This window comes from Neospora caninum, chromosome VIIb, assembly GCF_000208865.1.
Source record: "Neospora caninum Liverpool complete genome, chromosome VIIb".
Classification (NCBI taxonomy): Eukaryota; Apicomplexa; class Conoidasida; order Eucoccidiorida; family Sarcocystidae; genus Neospora; species Neospora caninum.
The window spans coordinates 3,775,800-3,803,691 of NC_018394.1; the positions used below are offsets into that span (position 1 = coordinate 3,775,800).

Consider the following 27,892-nt stretch of genomic DNA (forward strand, 5'->3'; position numbering starts at 1 on the left):
CCTGGGCTCTCTCGTGGCGGCTAGGTAACCCCGTGGGCAGTTGGCGTTTAACGAAGTTTCGGCGACATGGTTAACCATACGCATGAACAACGATTTGGTGGAACTGTGGTGTACGGAGTCGACTTCTTAATGCCGCATGATGTTTACGTTTATGACGTATCAAGTACACACACGAATTCCACGGCTACGCTCCGAAAAGCCCTATCGTTCCGCTGACCGAAAAACTGCGCCGCAAATGACACACTTCAGACTGGTGACGCGTGAACCAATTGGGCCCAAGTGCCGCGGCTGCCAGCTTATGCGACAAATGAGCGTTAGCAAATTGTATGTCCACTGCCGGTGCGACATAACTGAGATTTCCGTTAAATTGTTGGAGCGAGAAAACGCAGTACTATGCGACTAATCTGAGCATCAGCTGTCTGCTGTCGACAGTGACGAGACTAGAAACGTTACGTCCTGCCCGCTGGACAAGCCCCCCCCTCGCCGAACCCACAGCGCTGCTGCTCTGTGTAAGTCATTGGTGTCTTTCTGGGGGACTCCCGCGGGGTACACAAACACTGAACACGCCACACAGGCTCGGATATGTACCTCACCGTAGAACTATCACGGCCTTGTTTTTCTAATCAGGTAGCACTTCGTGGCAAGGGCCATATATCACGATGTGCATTCTAGGTTCCACAGTCGATGATAATGATTGCCGCAGGTATTCACACCACGTTGACCTTGAGTATCTACACTCTCTATAGACAGTTCGGTTGCTGCTGAGCGTTTCCGTGACAAGCTAGAGATGGTATCTGCAGTTTGACGGCTTTGGGAAGAAAACGATTTGTGGGCAAGTACCGCGAGTCTGGAGAGACGACTCAAAATAACAGGTTTTAGGTCGCGCGTGACCCTCAGTCCGATCAAAATCGGCGGCGTGCGTCCAACACAAGGCACACTTATTGTCGTAGAGGGGATTTTTGTTGCGACAAGCCCATCACTCATGGCTTACAAGTGTTCATGTTCACAAGTGTCTAAGCTGCAGCTGCATACCAATCGTTATAATTCCACATGGCTCATCGTAATGATCACTGAATACTTGACCACCGTAGCTGGCGCTATCGTGTGCGCGTCTGTCACACACAGATGCTACGTTGGATAAACATCTGTACTGTGATTTCGTTTAATCAAGCAGGTGCGTACGGGAATCACGGTGGTTAGTCCGACAATGATTGCCTACCATGTTGCTCCCCAGCACTGATGCCGTGCGACTACATGATATTGCCTACTTGATGTCGGATTTCGCTCTGCGGTTCCATAAGTGCTTTGTTGATGACGACAACGGATTATGGAGAGTACCGGAAATGCCGTTTGCAATTTCAAAAACGATTTGTGTTTCCTACTAGGTTGACAAGAGTAGCTGCGCAAGTACACCTACCCGGAGAGATCCTTCCGGTACCCACCAGTGGTTAGGGACGTTTATGGCAGCTGCCAACCATTTCGTACAGAGATCCATAAAGACAAATATACACTTGCGAGCTCGTTTACAGAAAAAGAAGTGTAGATTCTAGCCCTTGCAGAGCGTTTTGGGGTCTGCACACTTAAAGGGTCCTTGGATATGTTTTGTCCTCTCTTTTGAATTAATCACGAATGTGGACAGCACCATGCGGCATTCATTACATGAATCTTAGGATTCAAAGTGTCGCTGACAAGCTGGACGCAGCCGCAGATATCGTGCCAAAATGTGCTGGTTACTGATCCTCTCATTTGCAAATCCCGCTGATTTCATTTTCTTGCGCGCTGCCTCCTGGTGGCGCCGAAGAGCTGACCGGAGAGCGTCGATGGATCAAAAGGCACCGCAGAGCGTGGCAAGTGTATGCGTCCACCATGAGCTCAATGTTCGAGCGTCCTCGCCATGCTGGAGCCTGTTCAGACACAACATCCAACTGATCCAAGGGATGCGACAAGAGGTACGAAGATGGCAATGCGACCACGAGGGCAAGGAAAAACGAAACTACTGCCTGTGTCTGTGCGCAGTCAAGACACGCATGCGGCTCTGAGGTTCTGTGCAGCTGGGCACGCGCGCAGGTTTACACAACGGCATGCGCTTCCAGACACGACTACATGTGGTCCATCACCGTACAACGGATATTGAATTGGAAGAGGGTTTACTTAATAGCTCAGATACGCTCATCTATCTGCGCTCGAAGCCTGCAGACTGTTTACCACGGATACGACTATTAAAAGACTGCATGCTGCCAATATCGCGGGGCTATACACCACTGGTGAGAGCGCTAATCTGCCGAAGACCACTTCTCCGGCCGTTCAAACCCGGTATACAAATTCCACAAAACCGTCCGGGACCTGTGAGGACGAAATCTTCAGAGCCCCACGGTTGTCTGCGAGGCACTATGTAGTGATCAAATTTTCGGGTGGGACAAGAAACGAAAGGGGCGGTCACCGTATCTTGGCACTCCAAACACCCTGGAGGACCCGACTGAGAGTTTCCCGTAGGACTTACTATTAACGTTGTCGGTGTCATCCGCTCTCCTGCTTGCTTGCCACCACCACTCATATCCGTATCACCGGCCTTCTCAGAAGCATCGCCTGTCTGCTGAGCACATGGAGTCATGCCTGCTTCCGTTTCCCTTTCCGGCAGAACAGTTGTGACGAGCACGAGAGGTCCTTCTTCGGTCATCTGCCGGAGCTCTGCCCCCCCTTCAACATGTTTCAAAGTGCTCATGTCAACCCGAGGAGGCGCGCCTTCATCACCCAGCAACGCCATCATTAATTCATTGCTGATCCGCAAGATAACACGCGCCTCCTTGGCTTTTTCCTGGCACTGCGTACCCGGTGGTTGTTCGCCGTTCCCTCGCCGATCCGGTTTGACATTTTCGCTGTCTCCCCCTGGCAGAAGAACAGCCCCTCTGCTGTCGTCCGGGCCTGTGGTTCCGCAGCTTGGCTCGGTTGCCGCCTCTCGACAATCGACAGCATCAACGAGCGGGACAAGCCACTGAGCGCCACCATAAGAGAGGCGATACTTGCTGGAATTTCGACACTGGAAAGCTACACAGCCTGCGCTCACAACTTTGTACCGTGACCTGCCTACTCCACTCAAGGCTCGCTCGACGCCGTGAGAGGTAAGCCACACAGTTCGCAGAAGCTTTTCGTCTTTCCCAGAGGATCCAACATCCGCAGACTGCTCCGCCGATATTCCCGTCACGGCTGCTTGCTGGGCAGTGGAGGAGGCGGCGTTAGGCGAGACAGACCCGCGGCTCTTTGCTTTCTCCTCGCCACTGCTTTCTAACACGGTTTCGGCCGCTGTCGGGTTTTCCCTCGACGATTCTGCGTTCTCGCGCTTAGGCTTCTTTCTTGCCATACTAATATTTTCACCCTCGCCTCGGCGTCTGACAAAGAGACACGCCCGGAGTTCCTGAAGCAGGCGTAAACGCCGCCGTTCACCTCCCACTCCTTCCTCGTCTTCAGAAACTTCCGCTGCGGGCATGCGCTCCTCCGCGCCAACAGCGAAATCCTTTGTCACCCCCAACGACGCACATGCGGCGCGCCAGGCCGCCCTGAGCTTTTCTTCGTGAATGCATGCGCCTTCGTTCTCTCCGTCTTGGCCAACAAACTCCGAGACCGGAACTGCTCGCTTCTCCTTTTCCTCCGAGAGCTCGGACTGGGCAGACTCTTCACGTGCAGCTTCTGCGGCCAGCGTCTGTTGCACTTTCCGGATGTACTGCTTCTGTTGCTTCTCAACGAAGCTTTGTGGCCAGCCTAGAGACACGAAATCCAACTGAAGCTGATCAAGAGTTCGAAGACCCTGTCCACCCTCTGATGCCACATTTCCTACTGCCTTTCTTGAGCTTTCTATGCACACACCAAGCGACTCCTCCTGTGGGTCTGCACAACTCGGCGCAGGTTTCACTTCTGTCTCCTGATCCTCATTCTCTCGCTCTTCTTCTTCCTCTTCATCGTCGTCATGCATGTTGCCGTCCCCGTGTGTCCCCTGAGGTGGCCGTGTCTGGGCGTTCTCGGAGGCCGACTGTACGTGGAAAGGGACGTGCTTCTTCTTCTCGAGGACGGCTACAAAGAAGCCTCCTGGACAACGAAGAGGGGACCGAAGCGCCACAGGGCGAATGAAACGCCTCGCCAGCCCTACAGCTCAAGCGGACCTGGCCGCCACGGAGAGCGGGTTTCTCGAAGCACCGAAAAAATGTGTCATGCTCTATCGTCGCAGAGGTCTCTCCGCAAAACAAAATAGGGGAGATTCGCACTAATGCGTGTACATAACCAAGAGATGAAGTAGTTGTAGATTGGATCGTACAGAGTATCAAACCTAACACAAATTAACTGCGTTAAAGAGTACCGGGATAAACTGCGGGTATCACGCGTATGCACGTGACTGTAACGGAGAAGGCCACGTGGAAACCCGTACCAACGCCACACACCACATACAAATACACGCACTCACGTACACAACGCGTGAGTTTGTATGTACGTGTAACAAGCTAGAAACGTAAATATCCACGAACGTGGATACTGAATTCGCGTTGGAGTGCATCGCCTATGCCGAGAAGCGAGTGCTCGGTGTGGAGATATGCATCTACGCACTGCCTACTGCCGCCTTGGTCGTCATCCGTTTGCAGACCCCACAGCAATGACCCGTCACACCCAAACTCGCAGAACTTGGGAAGGCGAAACCAACGACAACACGGCTCCAGCTGGGAAATTGGTGCACGACACTGTTCACAGAAAGTGCTTTTCCGTGCGCCCATTTATGTGAGTCTTCTGCGTCGCCGTGTTCTGCACAACGCACGCGAGGGATATCTCACATACGTGGAAACGGCTCGACAGGCACGTACAAGAGGATGTTCAGAGGTTTGCCTCTGGCGACCTCTCCAGACTTCTGCCGCCGCGCGAGAGCCTCACCTGTATTGTTGAGATGAGGAAGGAACCGCATGCACCGATGGAGAGGCGGTCCTTCCTGTCGCTTTCCGTCCCCGTCGCCCGCCGCCTTCGAGGCGGCGTACTGCGGAAACATGGTTGGTCGGATTTTTTGACGAGATGCGCTGGTGTCGGGAACGTCCTCGTATCGATCGTAGAATTCCTTCTGCCAATACACGCGCCCTGGAGAGAGAACGATGCAGAGCAGCACATCTGCATGGGTGTATCCAGCCGGCGGCAGCCGTCGAGGATCGTGAAGAGAGAAGACCAAATTGCCGCAAAACGCAGAGGAAAGCGGCCGTTTTCCGAAGCCGTTGGAACTCGACGGACACAGGAGAGAACAGGCGACAGAAAGCCACCGGACTTTGGAAGCGCGGCAGTTTTTTCACGCGTGCCCCAAAACACGGAATGAGGGCTTTTATCGACGCCTGCTGGGATTTTTAGTTCACGTATGAAGGTCGCCGTCCACAGGTATGTGCAAGGAGACCTCCGTGACACACCGCACCCGTGCGGAGAACCGAGGCGACTCTGAGTAGCCAAACACACGCGTCTTCATCTGTCCATCATGACGGCCCAGGCCGCGAGCCGCTGCGACTAGGCAGCTTCGCAGTGCAGGAAACAGATCCATGTTCATATTTGCAGACACGTGTCAAAGTGAACGTGCCTATTTCTACGGTTAATGGTTTACATGGAAAAGCAATAGGCGACAACAGGGAGATGCTGGGGGGTTCTCGGCTTTGCATCGGCCGGTGGACTGTTCGAGACCCAAAAGCAGCGACCGCGTACTTACATGTATGCAGTCCTGGGCGTCGTTCGAGAGCAGGGAAGACGCCGGAGCAGTCGACGAGTTCGACAGCACCTTTCGTTTTTTCCTGGAAAGCAAAACAGCCATGCGGCGACCCGCTCGTGGAAGGACAGATCGCACGCGCTCCCGCCCTCCAAAAAAACGGACGCGATGCCGCTTCCAATCTGCCTACCTCCCCGTCCTCCGCGTACCCCGTCGGTGTCGCTGACTCCCTCGTGTCCCCCGCCCTGTGTCGATCTCTCTCGCCCTCGCGCTCTCCGTGCGCGCCTGCGCGCTTCTCGACCCCTTCTCCGCTCGGTCGCCCTACTCCGCCGTTCCTCCCACTCTGCGGCTTTGTCTCGCGTCGCCACAGGGAAAGTCGCCTCTGCGTCCTTCCTCGGAAACGAAAAGATTTTAGGGGCCCGCGTGCCGGAACCGGGCGCCTGCGCTACTCACCAAGGCAGCTGCGACGACCGCTTCGTTCTCGACGGGGTTGAAGGAGCAAGTGCTGTACACGATTCGCCCGTTCACTTTGCAGAGCTTGATGCCTCTGTGAAGAACACCGAAAACAGGCGTGTGTTGCCTCACGCTTTGTCGCCAGCCGAGCCCTCTGCTTGCCACCCTCCGTTTTTCCCAAGTGAAGACTACCTCGCAAATCCTCCCAACGAGTAACGAATCGGATCGCCCGGGGCCAGTCGACACCGGATGCGCCTGAGCCTCCCCAGCGGCCTCGAGGCCACACATTGCCGCGCTGCTCTGGGCCTCTCAACACTGGGATCAAAGGCTGTCGCGTTCCAGTCCGACAAACGGGGCATTCCGTTCTCGACTGCGGAAGTCCCTTTTTGCCGCGCACAGCTACCCGGGTTCCAAGCCGCGTTTACCTCAGGAGAATCTGCAGCTGCAGGCGATGGCAGCCGAGGCCTTGGTTGCTGTGCCAGCGTGTCCAGAGGCTCCGCGCCTTCCGCAGCGTCCCGTCTGCGCTGCACGGCACGTCGCAGAGGACGCAGTCAAAGAGCAGAGGCCGTAGGTGCGAGCTCGGAAAGGCAGAGGGACAGACTGTCCCTTGACGGTCCTCGAGGCACGGCGGCGAGGGAGCAGCGGCTCGGTCCGTCGGAGTCGATGCCCCGGGCGTCGCGGCCGCCTCAGAGGGAGCAGACGGCACCAGGATGGCCGGGAAGAACTGCGCAGAGTGCGAGGTGACGAGGAGACACGGCGAGTGAATGTGCCGGAGGTGATGGATGAGCCTGGGGAGCGCGCGCAGGAACACCACCAAAGAGGCAGAAACGGCGTGAAATTAAGAGTGTCGCATGCGTTGCCGTTTCGCCCACAATGCCGGCGGAGACGACGTCGCGGAGCCGAGAAGGAAAGCGCGCGCGGCGCGCTCGCACACGGAGACCGAAGTGTCTCTGCACGCGAAGGCGCCCCCTTGGTGCGGGGACAACAACGCGGCCACATCTCGGCCGCTCTCGCCGCGTGGACCGCGCGGCTTTTGTGGTCTTCACGGCAGCGGGAGAAACTGGGCCGAGACGTGGAACCCTTTCCGAGAGGATTCGGTCGAGTTGACGCTGCGTGAAGAAAACCGTGGAGGAAAGCTGGAGGAACCGACGCCATTCCCATTTCTTGCCCCTACGCGATCCATAACTGTATAACTCAAATCGAATAACCAGAGACATTGTAGTACCTAGGATACTGAATATGACTCCACGCGCGGTTGCGACACACACACGAGTCCGGAGCTTACATGTGCGCCCTGCCAGAATCTGCATCGTTGGCGACCACGAGACCCGCTGCAGGGAGGGAACGCACAAGATAAGAGCTGCGTTCTTTTCCGTTTCTGTTTTAAAGCTGGAAACCCACCGGAAACCACCGAGCGTCTCTCTCGCCGCACCAGTCCTCCAGATACACTGCATGGCGGGAAACGCCAAGAGTAGACTGACGTGCTCTACAGCGAATGTGCCACGAACTAAGGGAGACAGAGAAAAACGGGCAAACATCCACGCATCGGCAGCTAGAGATAGAAATCTGCACATTCATACAGACACTAGCTATATATATATATATATATATATATTATGTATATATATGTATATATGTATATATATGTGTATGCATATATGTATATATGTATATATAAGTATATAAGTATATCTATATATATATATATATGTATATGTGTATATGTATATATGTATATATATGTATATGTATATATGTATATATAAGTATATATGTATATATATGTATATATGTATATATATGTATATATATGTATATATGTATATATATGTATATATAAGTATATATAAGTATAAATAAGTATATATAAGTATATATAAGTATATATAAGTATATATGTATATATGTATACGTGTATATATATGTATATATGTATATATGTATATATGTATATATAAGTATATATAAGTATATATGTATATATGTATATATATACATATATGTATATATATACATATATGTATATATGTATATATATGTATATATGTATACATGTATATATGGTTATTGGCAGCGTTCGATACGTGTGCAAACGGGGGTGTCAAGAGTGCCGAAATGTCTGCGCCACAGAGGCTGGCGGAGCAGCTCACGTGGCACGAGGGCTGTGATTTCTGCGTGGAGAGACGCTTCGTGGGGAGGCGCCGAGGGCCCAGTCTCTTGATCCAGGCGTTTCCGTCTCGCGTGCGCGCGCTCCTTTTCGTGGACGACGTGCATGCGCTCGAGGAGCTGCGACGTTTTGGACCCGGGAGCCGCACAGAGGTCGAGGACGCAAGAGTCCGCCTGCGCAAGGCAAAGGGCGACCCCAGAAGGAACGTGAACGCGAAGGCGAACAAGACAAGAGAAAGAGAGGCAATCTTTACCGCGAGGAAGTATCTCTCGCGTGCCCGTTTGCTCTGAAACGTCTTTCGCGTGGCTTACTTTGATGTCGAAGAACAGAGCGGGAATCATGCTGACCACTTCCTGCCTCATGATCGTGGCGGCCTCCGACTGGGCGACGAGAAAGCGGTGGAAAGCGCTGGCGAGACAGCACGAAGACACAGCGGTGAGTTCCAAAGCGTGGGTCTCCTTCGCACCGAAACACCCCCCAGCGTTCGGATGAAAGCGCTGCAAGGAACGCTCTGGAACACATCTCCAGACCGAGGAGGCGGCGCCGCGAGCGGCCGCGACCACGGCCCTCTCTCTAGGCAAATCTGTCGAAGCAGGCTACACAAAGATCTACAGATGGAGCGCCGGGCGCCCTGAGTTGGCGAGTGTATATATGCCCGCGTTTGCATGCGCCTCAGACCTTGGGCGATCCGCGGTCGTGAGGCGCCGCGGAGGCCAGACAGAACGGACACAGGGTACAACGGCCAGCAAGCGAAAAGTGGAGAGAAGAGGAAGACTGCTGGGTTGTACGCGACGCACAACAGAGGCTTGCAGGATCTCAAGGCCGCGCGCGATACGTCGATCTGGAACGCCTCGGAGCCTTGGAGGAACCACGAAATCGCTCGAAAGGCGCGACTGAGCCGCTCGTCTCGGCGCCAGCAGGACGTTGGAGCTAGGGCCCTCGTTTCGCCGGAGGACGGCGCGGAAGAAGAGGAAGAGGATGAATGCGCTGGATCAGATGCGACGGGTGAAGCGTCGGAAGCGGTAAAAGTTGCGTCTTCTTTCTTGAGTCTGCAGGAAACACAAGAGAGCGAAGAGAGACGGAAAACCGGGAGGCGCAATGAAGGGAAATTCCTCCCAATGCTGGTCCTTGGCGCGGGTCTCGGTCTCCCTCTTGCGCCTCGACGGCGCGACCGTCTCTGCCTCTGTCAGCGATCGCCCCTCGGAGCGTTTCTCTCCAGACTGTCAAAATGTCCTCGAGATCGTTATCTCTGTCTCTCGCTGCCTCGTTCAGGCGGGCAGAAAAAAACGGCGCACGTGAAAAGGTTCCTGCGCGAGGCTTTCGACTGTCTGCAGAGTTTTACGAAGAATTGTAGATTGCACGCAGATGCGAATCGACGTGGAATTCTTCTAAGCACGCGCCCCGCGGAACGAGATGAACTTTCTTTCTGAAACGCGTGCCTCTGCGGTTGAGCGGCCTCCGTGCTTCGGGGGAGGCGCTGAGCTGACCAAGATGTGGCGTCGTTCCCAGACGCCGCGTGTTCGCCTTTGCCAACTTACTGCTCCATGGTGCGGTGTATGTACTGCCGAATGTAGTGCTGGTGAGGCGTGCACGTCACAACGCGGAAGGCAGTCGGCAGGTCGGTCCTCAGGCACTCCAGGAACCGCGGCCACTCCTCTGGGACGCGACACAGCAGCACAGTTGCGAGGAACGCAAAAACAGGCAAGCATGGCTCGCGAGGAAGATGCGAGAAAGGAAGCGAAAGAAAGAGCAGACGGAGATGACATGCCCACAAGAATGCCGATCCTCAACGGATTTTCGGGCCTCTTGACAGTAACGCGACCCCACGGGTATTTCACGAATTCTCAATTCCACGCATATACGTACTGATATATATATATATATATATATGGATATAGATGTGTGGATATATATATATATATATGCATATATATGTATATGTGTACGTATAGACACGCAAGCACATATAAATCAAGAAAGGTATGGATCGACGGATATTGTTGGGGAAAGAGAAGACGCGTTTGCGTTTGACATTCTGAGCTGGCGAAATAACTGGCTGAAAAGAGCAACTGCGCGTGTCTTACCGTCGGGCACGATGTTCTGTTGAAGGTAGTAAGCCTCCCACTCCGCATTTTCTCTCACGTCTGGGGACGTTTGCCACACGCCATTGTCCTCGCCTTTGGTTCCGTCTGCTCCTTTGCCTCCCTTCTTTTTCCCCATCTTGTCCCAGAGAAGAGAAAGCGCCGAAGAAGACGGTGGAAGAAAAAGAAGAGGCGGCTGTGGGCTCGAGAAGCGACGGGAGGCGGCCGGTCGGTCAAGATGGCGCGAAAAGACGAGATGGAACGGTTTGGCGGGCAACAATCAGGCAGAGAAAAGCTGGAGACGACGGCGAAAAGCGAAGAGGAAGGCAGCCGCGGAGGTGGAGACGGACAGAAGGGTAGAGCGAAGGAAAAGAAGCGAGGCAACGCGCGAGAGGAAAAGAGAGACAGCGAGAGACACAGAGGGAGCCGAGGCCCGAAAACGGGGCGCGGAGACAGCGAGTGAGCGTCGCGAGGCGAAAGCTCCAGCCACGCAAGTCATGAACAGACACCAGAGCCTTCTTAAGGCAAAGACAACACGAAACCAGGCAAAGGCAACCGACACGGAGGAGAGTGAAAAACGCAGAAAACACGGGAAGAAGTCTCGGCTGCGGAGAGCGATTGAGAGGCGACTCGTCCAGCGTGCATGCGTTGTGTCGGAAGGACACAAATCGTGTTTCTTCAATGCGTGTGGGGTATGCCTTTTCCTCCTCGCGTTCTCCTGTTCAGGAAGCCGCGACTCCATCTTGACCCTTTCACTCGGCGTTTTTTCTCTTTCGCGTCTTGGTTCCCCCTCGCGTTTTCCCGGTTCTGGGCACGCGTCTCCACAACACACTCGCCCCAGTCCCGTCTCAGCCAGAGAGCGCAAGAGACTATTTTCCGTTGCGCTTTCGCCACTCCTCGAGCGGCCTTTCGACGCTCTGTCGTCTTCCTCGCGCGGTGTTTCCCGACCGCAGCGAACTTTTTTGACTCTCCCCCTTCTCTGTTCGCTTTGCCGTCCCGTCTTCTCCCGCCTGTCGTTACACTCGCTAGAGACCGCGTCTTCTTTCCCTGTCTGTTCCGCGGCTTTTCTCCTCTCTTCTTCCCTGTGAAGAGCGCCTTCTCCGATCACGCGTTTCCCCGCTTTCCCCTCTTCACTCGTCTCCCTCTCGACCAAGGTCTGCCTTTCCGTTCTTTTCCCGCCCGGGTCCTTTCGCTCCGGCTCCCACTGCTCCGGCTCTTTCTCCCGTCTCCTTCCGCCGTCTCCTTCCGCCGTCTCCTGCCGCCCGTCTCCTGCCGCCCGTCTCCGGCCGCGTGCTTTTCTCCACCATGGGCAATCTCCTGTCTTCGCTGCTCCCCGCTAGGGTCCACAAGCGCCTGAGTCGGCTGTGGACGAACTCGTACTGGCTCGTGAGCACGGCCGCGTGGGTCGTCTCCACTGCGGCCATCACCCTCGCCGCCCCCGTCATCTTCCACTACGAGAAAGAATGTCAAATGTTTGAGACGCAGGCGCAGTTCTACCAGCAGCAGCAAGCGCTCTTGGCGTCAGGCGTGGCGGGAGCCTCAGGCAGCGCCCCAGGAGCCGCGCCGCTCTAACGCGGGCGACCAGGCAGAGGGAAAGGGGTAGAAGCGGCGGAGGAAAAACACCGGAGAACGGGGAAAGAGTTAGAAGACGGCGAAGCGCCGAGCGAAAGGAGAAGAAAGACCCGCTCGGGCACGGAAAGCGCTTTCCCCGTCTGAAAAACGCAGGCGCAGTCTGTTGTTCACAAACACCTGGGCCTGCGGAGAACCCGCCTGGTGGTGTGCTTAGCGGTTCGGGAGGCGCTCAAATCTTTTCTCCTGAACAGAGAAAAGAAGGCAGAGGAAAAGATTGGAGAGTGGCAGGGAGGAAAGAACAGAGAGTCGCGACGGGCAGGAGAGGCACGCATGTCGCGAGTCCGGAGTGTCTCCGCGTGGCCGCTCTCGATGTGCCGTTCAGACTAGGCGCGCGCCTTCGATTTCGCCGCACGAGCTGCTGACACACGTTTCCCTCTGGACAGACGTTGCAGGACTTGTTTCTTTTTAGAGATGAAAGCGTCGGTGTGCATGTATCCAGTGACGCCGTCGACTCAAGCTGGACGCTCAGGTGCGTCTGCCCCGGCGTAAAAACACGTTTCTTCTCTGTTTTAAGAAACTTACAAACTCAGCGGAAGCGCCACCGCCGCACGCCTCGTTTTTGTCGCGTAGGAAGGTTCCAGACGCAGAACGCGCTCGCGCGCGTTCTGCGTTCGCGAAAGCAAAACATACACCCTCCGAAGCACACATCCAGCGACTCGCTTTCTCCAAGTCGCACAGGTTTCGCAAACACGAAATCAGATGTGGACTCGCCGCATACAGGTTGCAGCGTCTCGATAGGTCGCGAAGGCTCTGAAACACACACACAGAACTACAGTATTGCGCTTCGAGTCAAATGCAGAAATGTCCAGAAATCTGCATGTGGCTGTTCCGCCTGACGCCAAACGCCCCTAAATGTCGTCTGACAGGAGTTGCTGACAACAGCTTTTTCTGGAACACGCCCTCGCTGCTCGGGTATACCGCTTTTCTGAGTTTCGGTCTAAAATCACCTTTTCCCGGATGTGCGCCACAAACGAAAAAGCATTTTCTCTCTGTCTACTCCGGACGCCCCCTCTTCCTCCACGTCCACCTCCTTTGTGTTCTCTGTCTCGCGCTCTGTCAATGTCTCGTCTGTTTCTTCCTCTCCCATTTTCCCGCCTTTCTTCTCTCCCTAGTTCCCCCTGGCGTGCGTGGAGGTCCGTGTCTACACCGCAGGGTCCACAGACGGCGCGTCTCTCGCCCCATTCTTGGATTGCTTGTCTTGGCTGCCGCACAGAGAGAGCCTTCTCAAGAAAGGTTCTGTGCCGGGTCCTAGCCTCTCACTTTCCTCGCGTACATCGCCTCCGAATGTCGTCTCTCTCCTGTGGCGAGCGGCAACCAAAATCGGGGAGTCACTCAGCGGGAGCGGCGCTGGCGAGGCCGATGCGCCGCATGGATCGAAGGCGGAAAGCTGCGACCTGCTGTTAGAGCCGCGAAGATGTCTTCCCCGCAGTTCTCTACGTGCCCATCTACGGGTTTTCGCTCGGTTTCGGCAATCGCCGGACCGTTGTGTTTAGGAAGGCGAGCGCACCTTGGAAAACGCGACGAACGCAGATACACAAGGGCCCCGTCCAGATGCTCTCTCGTCCACCGGCTGTCTCTCCATGTGGCTCTGAAACGCGTGTCTTTGCATTCCCCGTACGCACGCGCGTGTAGTTGTGCCTCTCGCCTTTTTTGTGTGCTGTTCCCTTGGGCAGTGCCGGCAACAAATGATAAACGAAGATGCTCAGTCTTCCAGCGTGTGCGCGAGGCTACCTTGGGGCCCGTTTCCTACGCAGGGCCAGCTACAGAGTTGCGACTTAGAATTTCGTATAGAGGCACGTGGGACACGCAGAAAGGTGCTCTGCATGCAGAGGCGCGCCATACGGATCCCGCCAACTCCATGCGTTGACGAGGACAACCACAAAAACAGCCCGCCTTTTCCCGTCGCGGCAGGATGCGGCTTTCTTCTCTGCAGCGGCGCGTTCGTGCGCGGGGCTGTATCGAGGCGTGGGTGGGAGAGAAGGTGACGTGACAAGAGGTGCTCACACGGGAAAAATGTGCTACATTCTAAGGCAGAACACACATGGCAGACACGAAGACAAGGACGCGGGACACGGACACAAGCCAAGCGAAACAGAAACCGATTGCCCCGTGCGTCATGTGAACTTGACACAAGGTGTACATACACGACGGATTCTAAGTGCATTTCCCGCCGATGCCGAACCAGGTCGAGCCCATAACTATATATACCGCGCTTTCGACTCTCGCGGGTGCAGAAACGGCGCCTTTTCCACGCACCGGAGTCTCTCCAAAAGGCAGAAAAAACAACGTTTCCCTTTCGCTCTCGCCCTGGTTCCTTCACATGGCTACGGACCCCACACTTCTTTGTGTCCCTTTCTGCACTGTTCGGTCCTTGCTCGCTTCCCCACCTTGGCCTGTCGTCTCTTTCGCTCCCCTCCGACGCTTCTGCCTGCGAGACACGTCGCCCCTCGCCTTCTTTTCCGCACCTTCCGCTTGACTTGCTGTCGAAATGCAGTCCTTTGCGTCCACCTTTCCTATTTCGCCTGTCTCTATCCTCGACTCTTCACGTTTTCCAAGAATCTTCCGCTTTTTCCTCGCCTTCCTTTCGGCACACTTCTCCTTCATGTCGCCGTCCCTCTTCGATTGTTCTCGATGGCAAAAACCGCGAGATCTCATCGCCTTCGCCGCCGCGCGCCTCGCTTCGAATCTGGCGAAGGACCCTCTTCCGTTTTCGACTGGTTCCCGTCTTCTCTTCGCTTCTTCTCTCTTCGGCCTGTTTCATCTCTTGCGGGGACTTCCTCGCCTTTCCGCTTCTTCTCCCGCGCATGCAGAGCCTCGACAGAGCCACCCGCCTCGCCCTCTCCCCCTCCGTCTCCCGGATGCACCGTCTCTTCCTCTCGCCCCGCCGCCGAACTGTCTCCCTCTCCGGATCTCTCTGCGTCTGCCGCACCTTCCCCTAGTCCTTCCTTCTCGGCGTCTTCCTCGCCCTCCCCAATCTCGCCCAGCCGCTCCGCCAAGGTCGCGCCTTCTTCCGGCCCCTGCGCCAGGACAGACACCCGAAAACCACGCATGCGTCACGCCCTGGCCGACGAGCCGCCAGCCTAGCAATGTAGATACAGGTCCGCGGTATTGTCTCTCAACAAAATATAAGCGCTGCGCCCGTTTCAGGTGAGGATAGACTACGCCTGGACTACTCAGGTTTAGATCTTGAAAATGTGTTTGATGTTTTGTGTCGGATGCCCAGTACCACAGACGGCTCGGAAAAACGTAATTCCCGCAGCTCCTCCGCAACGCAGGTGTCCCCGGGGTAGCACACAGAAGCGAGAAAGGCAGCGACTTTAGCATGGAGATATAAACCTAGACAGCGTCTGAACACCCGCAGCGCGGCCTCTCCTTGAACACCCGAAGAAACAGACACGGGCAAAACTGGACGTCTGCGAGAGAGAAGACAGCAGCGGGCCAGAAGGGACTGAGACGCCCAGGAGCCGGAGAAGAGAACAAGAAGAGAGAGAAAACAGGTGATGCAGAGACAATTTGGGAAGCTAGAGAAGAAAAGAGAAAGACACAAGACGAAGGGAAAAGAAGCACGGTCGACAGAAAAGCCGTCGCCCAGATGGCGAAGCGAAAGGGCATAGATTCGGGTTGACGGCGCTTACTCAGATAACACAACGCATCGGGAGGGAGAGAGAGATTCATTCTGTTAACAGGCGTGAACGGCAGAGGAGCGAAGACACCCGGCAAAAAGCTGTAACGAACAAACCAGGCCTCACCTTTTCTGTTGCATCGTCGGTTGCCGCCTGGAGTTTCTTCTGTAGCTCTTCCACGACTTCTCGAATCACCGCGACGTCCTGGAAAGATGGCAAAACACACCAGCCGCACAGGTCTTGGGCATCAACAGCATCGACAAGCGGATCCACCTATCAATGCATAGGAGATGCATTTATACAAACGATACATGCCGATATGAAAATAGATGCACACAGAGGTAATACAGCATGTGCATCCCTATCTATATCAATATATATCGATATATATATATATATATATGCATGCAAATATGAATATGTATATATATGTATACGGCAATGTGTTTGGAAACGAGTGTTCTACCTGAGCTCCGCCACCGGCGCCTCCCAGAGAACCAACTCTGTCTGTTCCGCTTCTCTCTGTTTCTTTCTCTCCGTTCCTGGCGAGTTTGCCTTCTCTGGCAAGCGAGGCGGAGCCTCCGAGTGCGGCGTTGGCGCCCCATCGCCCGGCAATTTTGATGGAGACGCGGCGCAGGAGATCTCGGAGGATTTCCTCGCCGCCGCCTTCTTCGCGCGCCGCCACTGCGAAGCGAATCAGCGGGAAAGACGAGGAAAGCCGCCTCAGGGCCTTCTCCAAGTTCGGCGAAGACAAGCAGACAGCAGAGATCGCCTGGAAGTACACCCGGCGAGCCGCCCCCGCTCGCGCCCCGGCCTCGCTGGAGGCACTCGATGGCGAGAGGGGTGCCGACGAGACAGGCGCGCGGCTGCGCGAAGGCGAGGCCGAGTCGATGACGTGCTTGGGGATCGGAAGCAGCGCAATGCGCTGGCAAAGCTTCTCAATCAACGCTTCGCTGTGGCGGTGCTGCTTGACGAATTGAAGGAGAAATCTACAAAGAAAAACACAGAGGCGCGAAGCCAGACGAGACATCCACACAAGAACAGCCAGGAGAGAACCCCAGGATAATGCAAGTACCTGTGGACGATGACTCCAGGTGTCTTCACTCTTTCACGCCCCGATGCACTTATCGCTCCATTTCTCCACGCCCATACCTACGTTCACACTATATATATATATATATATATATGAAACGATGCAACGCTATATCCAAGCATCCACCTACACCCATATATATATATATATATATATATATACAGAGAGAGAGAGAGGTATGATTTCGTGATAGAGTGTGGTTGGCGGATTTCATCTGTTGAAGCCTTTGAAAAGCCATGAGAAGGTACGGCGCCTCGCAAAACGCGAGGGAGGGGGAAGGGGGGAGAAGAAAGCAAAGGTCGGGACGCCCCCTATATTCTGTAGCTCGGGGGCCCTGTCTCGTCATTCTGCATCCCACACACAGATGTCGTGTTTTCTGTTCTTACGTTACGAGTCTCTGTTGTTCTTTTCTCTCCTTCTTCTCCGCTGCGTCGCGCGGTTCTGGAAGTGCCTTGGACGGTCCGTTCTTCGTGCTCTTCCCTTCTTCTTCAAACGCTTCGTCCTCGCTTTCGTCTCCATCGGCTTGGTCTTCCTCGCGCTTCGTCCCTTTCCGCCCGTCCCCTCCCTCACCATGGGAGCCTTGCGCGGACTTCTGTGTGTCATCGCGGCCGTCCTCCGGCTCGCCTGTGTCCACGGCCCTTTTGTCTCCGCCGGCGATCGCGCCCAACAGTTCCGGCAGGCTGTTGACGATTGCGTGGCTGCCTTTTCGGTCAACCTCGCAAAAGAAGATCTCGGCGGCAGCACGGATGCGAGCGTCGGGGTCTCTCATCAACTGGAGCATCAGCACCAACAGCCGCCCTTTCGGTTTCACCATCCCATTCATGACCAAGTGCGTAAAAACCTGCACGCCTGCGTGCCGTACCAGAACGTCCTCATCCTGCAAAATGTTGAACACCACGTCGTTGTACAGCTCCAGCACATTCGGGTGCCTGCGCGAACGCCTCACACGAGCAAACAACCCTACAGAAAACCCCTCCCGACACAGCACAGCACGAAACGGAGACCCCGCGGGACACACACATAGGCATATACATGAATACAGAAATCAGTACAAACACTTACATATATGTACACAGATACGTGGTGCATACATTCATGTATACATAAATGTGTATGTATAGTACCGCCTCTCTGTGTCTCTGTGCGCGTGTGGCTACAAAGAGGTAGAGGAATGTGAGAAAGTATCTGTAGATCCCTGTAGGTGGATAGCCGCTAGACATCCTTTTCATGCAGAGGTGCGTGGAACTCAGGGGACGTTTGGAAGCGTGAAAGGTGGCGTTTTCTGCGTTACTGTTGAACGGACCGGCAGGTCAGATCGCCGTAGCAGACGAGAAGCGTCTGACGGAGAGCAGAAGGCAGCCTGCCGCTCTCGCTTGGTCGGTCTCTTCCTTCTGTCTGTCTCCGTCCGGGGGGGCCCTCGGTGAGGAGCTTGCCTCCACATGGCACCGGCATCTCTGTCTCGGCGCCGAGACGCGACCTTCTTTCCCCGCAAGAATTTCCTTTTTCGAGCAAAGGCGTTTGAAAGGTATCTTCAAAGACCCGGTCCTCGAGACGAGGCGTCTCGGGCAGGGGCTTCTTTGACCCCGCCGAACCCTCCGAGAGAGACGACGCGTCCTTGAGGGGCTTTCTGGGTTGACTGAAGAGGAGGGAGATGAGCGCGTGGAGCACCGAGGTGGTTTTGCAGATGCGCGATTCGCAGAAGGTTCGCGAGATTGTCGCGAATTTGCACAGAGCAATCACGGCGGCCGCATGCAGAGTGGCGAGCCCCGGGGTGTCCTGGAGGGCGGAGAAGGACGAGAAGGCGTCGAGATCCCGCTGGCTGTTGCCGCGCGCATCGTCCTCTCTGGAAGTTCCCGAGAGGAAACTCGGCGTGTTGGGAAATGGCTGAGACGCATGAAGCCTCGTGTCGCGCTTAAGAGGCGTCCAGGCGCCGTGGTTCTGGAGATTTTCTTGGCCATCGGCACTGCCTCGGGGACGCACGCCCCCTGCCGTCTGCCCCGGCGCCTTTTCATCCTCCAGGAACGTGGCACGCGACGGACACGGCCGGCGAACGAGGCGCTGCGGCTCGAGCGCGGCCACGAGGATCAGCCGTTTCAGAGGCCTTCCGAGAAGGCCTGCACCGACAATTTGATTCTCGACGATGTGTGTGAAAAGTTCGGCTTCTTCTTCTTCGCGCGTCTGCATTCCCATGTTGCCTTCGACGGTCTGCATCTCACTGGAATCGTCCGCCTCCTGGGCTCTGCCGCCTCGCCCGCCAGCCGACGCAGCCCCCTTCCCCCGGGCCCCGGCTCTCTCGCCACCCTTCCCGCTCTCGTCCTCCGACGCCCCGTCTTCGTCTCCGTGCCTCCTGTCCCCTTTCGCCTTCCGCGCTCTCTCCTCGTCCTCACCGCGCGCGTCCTCCGAGCTGCGGCTCACTGCCCGCCGCTGCATCTCGGACCGCTCGTGTTTCACGTCCGACTGCTGCTTCTCGAGCAGAATGCAAATGCGGAGAGCGACGTGGCCCGCGAGGAACACGAGGTGCGCAAGGTGGTACAGCGAAGGCGGCGCGGCAAACAGCGCAGGCGGCAAGCGACAAGGAGACGGTGGAACGGGTACCGCCGTGGCGCTGCCCGCCGGCGGCGCAAGGCTGCGCTGAGAAGCGGGAACGGGCGAAGGGACAGCGGGAGAGAAGCCGACCGGCCGCGAAGGCGCAGGCTCGACAGACGGCTGCCGCAGCAGGTGACTCAAGAGATGCGCCAGGAGCTGCGACCAGAGATGCTCGGGACGCCCGCAGTGCGCGAAGGTCACGTCGATCACCGCCTGGGCCGCAGAGAACCTGCAAGAGAAGCCACCCGTAGAGAGGACACGTGCACGCGTCGGGTATCGGGGGGGAATCACGAAAACGAGCAAGCCTTTGGTATCCCCTTCTCCCCGTTTGCTTTCGTCCTCGACCTGCCTTCCCCCTGACGGCTCGCTCCTGCCCTCCCCGCCTCTGTGTTCTGCCTTACCAGTTCGGGTCTGTCGTGCCGTAGTGCGCCATGATGGCCTCCAGCGCGACGCCTGCAGCCTTGGTGGTTCTCCGGTCGGGCAGCGAGGCGGCGAGAATTCTGCACAGCTCCGCGGCGATGAGAAACCGGACGCCTTCGTCTCGTCGATCGACCTTCGCCCCGCTCGCGCGGAGCCGCGTTTCTCGTCCTGCGGCCACACTCTTCTTCAGCTGCTGCACCAGCGCGCCCTGAAGCGCGAGGAGCTGTCCGTTGGACAGCTTGTGCAGGACCGCCTCTGCGGAGTCTCCACCCCCGCTTCGTTCGTCGTTTCTTCGAAGCAGAGAGGCGTGCGACATCTCCGAGAGCGCACTCAGCGACGGCAACTCACAAGACGAAGAGAGGCCCGAGTGCTTCGTCTGTTTGCTCGCTTGAAACAGCAGCCGCAGCAGCCCCAGCGCGCACCGCGGAGTGGCGTCGCGACCCAGAAGGAAATCTGCGGAGAGGAACGCAGGCCAACGCGACGGGAGAAGTCGAAACACAAACCCGTGACGGGAGGAAACCGACGCGACGGAAACACACGCAAGTCCCCTGCCGTGTGGAGGGACACCAGAGTCGCAAGAGGGCCGCACGAGGCCTTGCAGCCCAGACACACGCTGCACGGGGCCGGATCCCTGCCTCGGCGAAGAACCCCACAGCTGAGAGCGATGAACAGGACGGGAAACGCAACTGTCCCCGTCCACGCCGCGTTCGAAGATCCAGCCCTATTCACCTTGACACAGGAAGATAGACAGTTGTGCCTGTTGATTCTGCTCGGTGTGGAGCACGCAGAATTGAGGAGCTGTGTGGGGACAGACGAGGAGCCACCGACGCAGTCGCAGCTGCTGGCGCCTTCTTACTGGGTTGCATAGCGAGAGCAAAGAGGGCGTCTGCGGCTTTTTTGAGGGCCGCGCGATGTTCGTTTCCGCCTTCCTTCGAGAGTGCGAGGACGAAGAGTTTCTCGATGCATGCAAGTGACGCCATGTCGCCCTCCTCGATGAGCTCGAGCAGTCTGCCGGCTCCGAAGCGAAAGGCGCCGTTGACTGTCGGGCTGATTTCTGTGTGCAGTAGCAGTTTTTCCAGCGGCCGAAGCGGCGCGGTCGACGCTGCCAAGAGGCCCGCCCTCTTGGTCGCGAGCCCAGTCGAGGTATCCCTTGAGCATCTCTGTCCTTTTTCTTTTTTGTCTCTGTCTTCTCTCCCTGCGACACGTCCACCGCCTGTCTCCCCCGGGCGCTCTTCCTCCTCGCGTCTCTGCGCGAGGGCCTCGTGTCGCTGCAGATTGCACCGCAGCGCCCAGTGGTCTCTCAAGATCACTTGCTGCTCCTCCAACTCCTTCGGCTCCAGAAAGAGACGATAAAACTCGAGCAGAAGAAGATCGGCGACCGCCGCACTCCGCGAGAAGGCCAAACGCAAGGCCTGCTGGAGGGCCGGAAGGAGACGCCGCCGCCGCAGTTGGAGCAGCAGACAGCAGTCGACGAGAAATCGCAGCGCCGCTTTCTGGTCGCCCTCGCTTCGGGAAAAAAGGAGATCCCGGCAACTGAAGGCAAACATCGCAGGCGAATTGAAAGGTACAGGGCCAGAAGAAACCGACGGCAACGAGGCCGCGGACAGAAATATGCAGACGGCGCACGAGGAAGGCAGCGACCGGCACGGGCAGAATCCGAGACGGGAAAACCGGAGGAACAGAGACAACACACGCGCGCGAAAAGCCTTACATGTCGATCGCTTTGCTCAGCGCCTCTTCCGCTTGAACTGCGAGCTCCTCGAAATCGACGATTTCCATCTCTTGGCTTTTTTCTTCCCGCGGGTGTTCGCTCGCGTTCCCCGCGGCGCCCTCGGCCTCCGCGTCGTCCTCTGAAGAGCGCGCACCTTCTCCCGTCTCTGTTTGGTCACCTTCCTGCTCTCCCTCCGCACTACGATTGTTTTTCTCGTCCGCAGGCTTCTTCGCTTCCCGCCGTCGCCTCTGCAGCACAAGCACGAGCAAATCCACTGCGCCGTATTTTGATAGTCTAGGTCGGTCCACTCTCGGGAGATTCCGCCGTGCGTACGTGGAATTCGTCTGTGTGTTTCACGTGCACGTGTCTCTCACCGGACAAAAAAACAGGAGACTCGCGACTGCCCTGGCATTAAAAGCAGCCCCGGACCCTCACCCCCCCTCCGGGACCAGCTCGGCACCTCGCCCTCCTCTCGAGTCTTCAATCGCTCCCCCAGAGCATCGGTCAGAGTCCCGGCCAGAGGCAGCCGGACGCGCCTCGGTCTTTTTGTCTCTCTCCGTTCTCCCGCGTCTGGAGATTCTGGAAAACGTTTAAACCACGCGGAACGGCCACCCTTGGCGGGTCCGTCCCCCGTTAACGGTTTGGCGTCGCCCCAGTCGAGAAAGCCCACAACTCGTACAGCAACACTCTCAACAACGAGCGTGTTTCATACTCCTGCTTCTGAGTCTGTCACGCCCAGATCAAGTTCAAGCTTCGGCGCCTGTCGCGTCGCAGCGCGACAAACGATCGAGGCCCGAGCAACGACCTGCTCGCCCTTGACACGCAAGTATACCTGGCCCGCCAGCGAGGGGACGGGGAGATTGGAAGCAGGAGGCAGCTGCTAAGCTCGACAAATGAGGGAAACAGCGGTGCGGAGGTCAGAGTGCGCGACCCTTCGATGCGCAGGGGCATATCCACACGCGTGCGTCGCGCGGCGGAGAGCGCTTGGAAGACACTTCTCTCGATGCATTACCCGTTATTACGGTCTCTAGCCTATTTTCTGTGCTCCGCAAAAACATATTGGTCTGACACCACCGTATCTATTTTCTAGCGCCGCGTGCAGTGTTACCCTTTACACCGTGTAAACCCGGCGGTGCACTAGGATGCATGGCACCAACTGTCTGTGTCGACACAGCCTTTTCCTCGCGTCGCACGCGACGTACCTCGGCCTGTCTCTCCTCAACCCGTCGCTTGGCGAGGGCCCACTCGTCTTCTCCGTGGACAAGCAGCCAGAGGAACGGCTGGTCCGGGGCGTCTTTCCCTCCAGCGCGCTGCTGCTTGACTGCCAAGTGGATGAGGGAAGAGAAGACGCCGACGGCGGCTGACCGGACGAGGGTGCTCTTGTCGAGGAGGCGGCCCACGGCCTTCTGGACGCTGCGGACAACGCAGAGTGTGGGGAGCGCCTCTTGCTCGCCGATCAAGTCCGCCAAGACCTTGAGAGCCCAGGATCGCGCGAGCGGCGTCCGGTCATCCAGGCGCAGCAGCAACTCGTGAATCAGAGAGGCGCGTTGTTTGCTCCAGAAGGCTCGCGTGCGCTGGCGAACCGCAGCGCCCGGCGTCAGCGCGTCTTTGTGGGGCGGGGAAGAAGACCGCGATGACGGGCTGTCTTCTCCCCACGCTGTCGCGCCGCCTAGGGCGTCGTCGTCTCCGGTGGTTTGCCTTCCATCTCGCGCACTCTCGGCTCGACTGCGGGTTTTCGTGTCTCCGCGCGTCGCGTCGCCTTCGCCTTCTGCGTCGTCCTCTTCATCTTCCTCGAGGTCGACGATGCGGTGCGCCCTGAGCAGCAGCGCCTTCAGACACTCGAGGAGCGCCTTGCGAATGTGGTAGGCGTCTGCCGCGAACAGCTGCAACAGCGTGAGTTTTTCGTTCAGCCACACACGAGGCAGAAGCGAGGCAAAACTCTCTAGACTCGTCGCCGCGCACGCAAAGCTCTTCTTCTGCGCAGCCGTCGCCTTGTCCACCCCGCCGCCGCACAACAGAAGCTGCTCCTTCAGCTGCTGGGTCAGCTCACGGAGCACGAGCGCAGGGAGGCGGCGGCGGCGAAGACTCTGGAAGGCCACCCAAACACAACCACACAGGAAGGCGTCGGCCAGAAGCGACAGAGAGGAACGCGAGGAACGGGTGCTGAAAGGCAGGCGAAGCAGAGTCAGAGAAAAGCCCGGAGAGGGCGCCAGGGACTCGACGCAGGGCGAGGTCGAAGAAGACGGAGCAGAGACAGGAGGACACGGGAGCGAAAACAAGAGTACGGGAAATGGATTCCAAAAAGGCAGAAGGTGCGCCATGCAGACCACGTAGAAAACTGAGGCAAGACCCACTGTAAACCGAAAGGTCCGCCCCCGACGCTTACTGGACTCGTGAGGACTTCGACCAGCGCTTTGCATTCGGGTTGCAAGAGAATGCTGTGGAGCTGGGTTCTCCACGACAGCTGTCCCTCCTCTTCCTCGTCATCGTCCTCGTCCGCTTCCTTGTCTCCCTCTTCGGGCTTGTCTTTGGTCCCCGCGCCTTCGTCTTCCTCTTCGCCGCCTCCCTCCTTCCCCTGCGGGGACGCGCCGCGTTCCTCATTCTCGTCTTGGGCCTCTTCGTCCGTCCCGCCGACGCCGTGTTTCGCGTCTCGCATGATGTCCTCTCGCTCTCGCTCCTTCTCCGCCTGTCGCTTCCTGTCCTCCTCCTCGCGCCTTTTCCGCTTCATCTCTCGGCGCGCCGAAGTCAGTTTCTCGCGTCTCGTTTCGATCGTCTCGAGTAGGGCCACGAGCGCCTTCTTCACTACCGCCTTCAGCTTCTCTCCCAAGTTGTCCTCTGACAGAAAGAGCGCCTGGAGACTCGCCTGGCTCTTCATCTTCTCCTCGTCGTACAACACATGAAGAGGCCGCATCAGGGCCCGAAGCAGGTAGAACCGCTGCCGCTCTTCCTCCTTCTTCTCGCCGCCAAAGTCCGAATCAAAGGCGCGCCAAGCCGCTGAGAAACGCACCAAACAAAGCAACTGCCGTCGGAACGTGCGCGCCGCAGCGACCCAAAAAGATATCACTTCTGAAGAGACAGGCTGGAGGCCCCAAGCCCTCCGCGGCAGCTGTAGCACCGATCGGAAGGGAGACACCTTTCGTGACTCACGCACGCGCCACAGCGAGCACGCGATGGGCTAGACTGCTCTCCAAGAGACATCTCCAAGAACGTCGCTGCTAAAGACAACGGAGCTGAGGACGAGCGCGCGCGCACACGCACAATCGTTCGAACGCCTCCGCGTCGACATGGACGAGAGGCGCCCACGAGGAAAACAAAAAGGGGCGAATCGTAAGTCGCGTCCCTCTCGCGCATTCTCTACTCTCCCCTTCTGACTTCGGTGGTAGCCTTCTCTCTTGCTCGGCTCTCTGCCCATTTTTACCTGACGACAGAGCGACTCCACTCAGCGCGCGGAGAACGCCCGTCAGCTGGGAAATGACGTTGTGCGCCGCCCCCCGCCCGCCTTCCGGTCGTTTGTCCCTCTTTTCTGTGGGTTGCGCGAGCTCTTCGTCTTCGTCAAAGCCCGTCGGAACGCCCGGGGAAGTCTCTTCGAAGTCGACTTCCATCTGCTCGTTTTTTCTGCGCTTGCCGCGGTTCGCTGGGATGCCTCGGGTGCTGCGGACGCTCCCCTGTAGAGAAGCACGGAACGGCGGAAACGCACACCCACATCGACTCAAGAGGGATGTCTTGAAAGGGACACCAGAGAGGCAGGGGCACGGCGACATGCGAAGAAGGCAACGGAAAGGGAAGGAGAGCGAAAACGCACGCTGGGAAAGGTAGCGCGGACAGCGTGGAGGGAACAGGAAGCTGAACAGAACGAGGAACTGGTATTCTCCTACGTTGGGCCATGAATGCGAATCACCAAGGAGTCGATAAGCCGATGCAGAGGCAGCTGGTTTTTTCAGCTCTGCGCACGCTGGACAGAACGGGGAGTGTACTGGCGAGGGGGGGTTCTTCGGCTCGCTTCCACGTGAAGTGAGATGGAAGAGACAAAACACAGAGAGGCGGCGTTCGAAAGAAAAGACGGAAGCTCGAACTTAGGACAGGCAGTTCCCCTTTTTCGCTCTCGCTGGAGTCTCACCAGCCCGTCGCCTTTCTGCCGGGATCGAACACTGGCAGCGAAGCGTCTGCCTCGGCCTCGGCCCGCGTGGTCGGTCTCCCTCTCGTCTCCGCCTCGGGCTTCTTCCACGTCTCTCACAGTCGCGTCGACGAGCCAGTCGACGAAAAAGGCTCCACAGAGAAGCAGGGAACGTAGGACGCGAGCTGCCTCCAAGACAGTGTCCACCGAGGCGAGGCCCCTCCCAAGCAGAGACGCCAAAGCCGGCGCCAGTTCGCTCTGGCCATTGGCTACGGCGCGCTCGATTCCGTCATGGGAACCTCTGTCTTGTCGGTCTTCGTCTCCTACCCCGAAATACGAAATCTCGCCTAGAAAGTCCTCGTCGCCGTCTGCGCCTTGCCGTAGGGCCCTTCTTCGCCGCTCCTCCGCAGAGAGCCCGCCCTGTTGCCTCGCGCAGAGGAAGCGGAGGGTCGGCCCGTGACCGTCGGGCCGCGCTGGGCCAGGCAGCGCCTCCACCAGGCCGGCGATTTGCAAGAGAATCTGCGAAACCAGCTGAAGAAAAGCTGCTTGCAGATCGGGGGCTCGACGCAAGGAAGAGCCATCGCCGTCTGCTGGAAACCCGCCGTCCCCGGAAGCCGCCTCGTTGTCTCCGCTGTCCGGCGGGCAAGCAAAACATCTACAGGCAGAAAGCCGCAGTACGGTGGCAAAGGAAACAGGAGAGACTCCGCGTACGAACTTTGAAGACGCGTTGGGCATTGCGGGATTCGACTGGTCGCGGCCTTTCGTGTTTTGGTCGCAGGCAACTGGAGCAACATCGGTTATGTTCTAGGCGTAGTACATGGACTACTGTTACTTCAGTTACGAGATACAGACAGCCAAGTCCCCTATGGTTGAGCTGGGTTAAGAACGTCTGGAGACAGTTGGTTCCCTATCTACCATTTAATAAAATCGTGTAGCTATATTCAACAGAACTGGTGTGTGCGTTTTCAGGCACAATTTCAGGAATGCAGTTTAGAGACTCGGCGTCATGGAGTACCATTCTCTGACCAAGGCCGCGGGGCGTCCTAGCGTCTGAAAAGTAGGCTGCTTTCTGTTACACGATGGACTCAACCATGTCCACTGAAGATGCCTAGACCCACAGACCACAGCCTCGAAGGCGTGTGATGAGCCGAGTGTATTCGCAAAAAGACAGCGAGGCGCCTCGCATGTGGACAAAAGGTGAACGCGTGAATGTATGTGGCAGGCGGTCACTTTTTTCTCCGGCGCATCCAGACGGGAGGGGAAATTCACGACGCGGTGTAAGAGGGCCGAGCGAAGAAGGGCCAATGTACTGCCTCTTCGCGGGGGAAGGGGAACTGAGATTTGGCCGGCCGAAATGGAGGCGAGGCCACAGGAAAAGAAGAAAACGCAAACTAGGAAACGACCGACGAGTTGAAAACGCAAACTAGGAAACGACCGACGAGTTGAAAACGCTGCTGTCGGGAACATTCAGAGACAATCAGAACATGGGGAAAGAAACTGACTTTGTTAGGGCGTAGAGGAGGCGAAAGCCATCTTGCGTCAGAATGGTGAGGACTCCGCGACTCTGCTCGAGTCCTGGAGGGACTCCCCCCGGGGTTTCGCGTCTCCGTCCGTCCTCTCGATTCCTCCAATTCCTACTCGGTGGCGTGCCTATGTAACCAGAAGCGTCATCTTGGAGTCCTCTGCCATTGCTCAGATAATATTTAGACCCGTCACCCTCTCCAGGGTACGTCGAGGACCCGGAAGAGCCAAGAAGGAGACGCCGCAGCCGCTCCAGAGCAGCGGCGTACTCTTCATTGCTCCACTCAGACGGTCGGGTGGGACAGGAATCCCCGGCCCATAGAACGCCTTCTCCGTGAGCAGAGAAATCGGTAGATTGTCGTCCCGATTCGGACGATCCAGAACTGGAGCTAGACGCCGCTGCAAAGGCGTCGAAAGCCGGAGCTCGCTCGAGGGCTTTGGGGTCTCCGGAAGACGGTGGGATGAAGACGCACAGACGAGGAAGGTTGCAGTCAGAGCCCAGAAACTGAGAGGAGCCGCGCTCTGGACCGTCTGTCTCCAGCAGAGCAGGCGCTTCTGAGAGTGCCATTGTGGAGCGTTGAGAAAGAAACGGGAGACGGGAAAGTAGCACAGACGCGATTGGAGCAGTCCTTCAGTTCACTGGATGCGGCATGGTGAAGACAGAACCTGGAGACGGCGGCTCCTCAAAAGAGGTCCAAGTTGCAGTGTGCACCGATGCAAGTCAATAAAAAGCGTCTCTTCTCGCGACCACAGGTGACTCGTAGCGTTTTTGTGTGGC

General features: G+C 57.1%; 3 protein-coding genes across 3 annotated transcripts; 1 reads left to right on the plus strand and 2 right to left on the minus strand.

Annotated features, from left to right (window-relative positions):
* Positions 1–1,742: 1,742 nt before the first annotated feature.
* NCLIV_028690 (Multisite-specific tRNA m(5)C methyltransferase, related) lies at positions 1,743–10,553 on the minus strand (the record flags this gene model as incomplete). The annotated part of the gene is made up of 11 exons (XM_003883063.1): positions 1,743–1,925; positions 2,501–4,080; positions 4,912–5,109; positions 5,717–5,798; positions 6,167–6,260; positions 6,592–6,954; positions 7,452–7,497; positions 8,317–8,506; positions 8,645–8,741; positions 9,872–9,989; positions 10,418–10,553. The coding sequence occupies 11 exons, from the start codon at positions 10,551–10,553 to the stop codon at positions 1,743–1,745; spliced, it is 3,087 nt and encodes a 1,028-aa protein (XP_003883112.1).
* A 1,166-nt stretch (positions 10,554–11,719) lies between these two features.
* NCLIV_028700 (hypothetical protein) lies at positions 11,720–11,986 on the plus strand (the record flags this gene model as incomplete). Its single annotated transcript, XM_003883064.1, has 1 exon — positions 11,720–11,986. The coding sequence occupies one exon, from the start codon at positions 11,720–11,722 to the stop codon at positions 11,984–11,986; it is 267 nt and encodes an 88-aa protein (XP_003883113.1).
* A 2,711-nt stretch (positions 11,987–14,697) lies between these two features.
* Positions 14,698–27,682, minus strand: NCLIV_028710 (Os07g0659500 protein, related; the record flags this gene model as incomplete). The annotated part of the gene is made up of 14 exons (XM_003883065.1): positions 14,698–15,063; positions 15,796–15,873; positions 16,136–16,658; positions 17,149–17,691; positions 18,066–19,577; positions 19,750–20,221; positions 20,625–21,301; positions 21,480–21,727; positions 22,192–22,359; positions 22,682–23,566; positions 23,866–24,473; positions 24,898–25,144; positions 25,597–26,248; positions 27,096–27,682. The coding sequence occupies 14 exons, from the start codon at positions 27,680–27,682 to the stop codon at positions 14,698–14,700; spliced, it is 7,566 nt and encodes a 2,521-aa protein (XP_003883114.1).
* Positions 27,683–27,892: the final 210 nt, after the last annotated feature.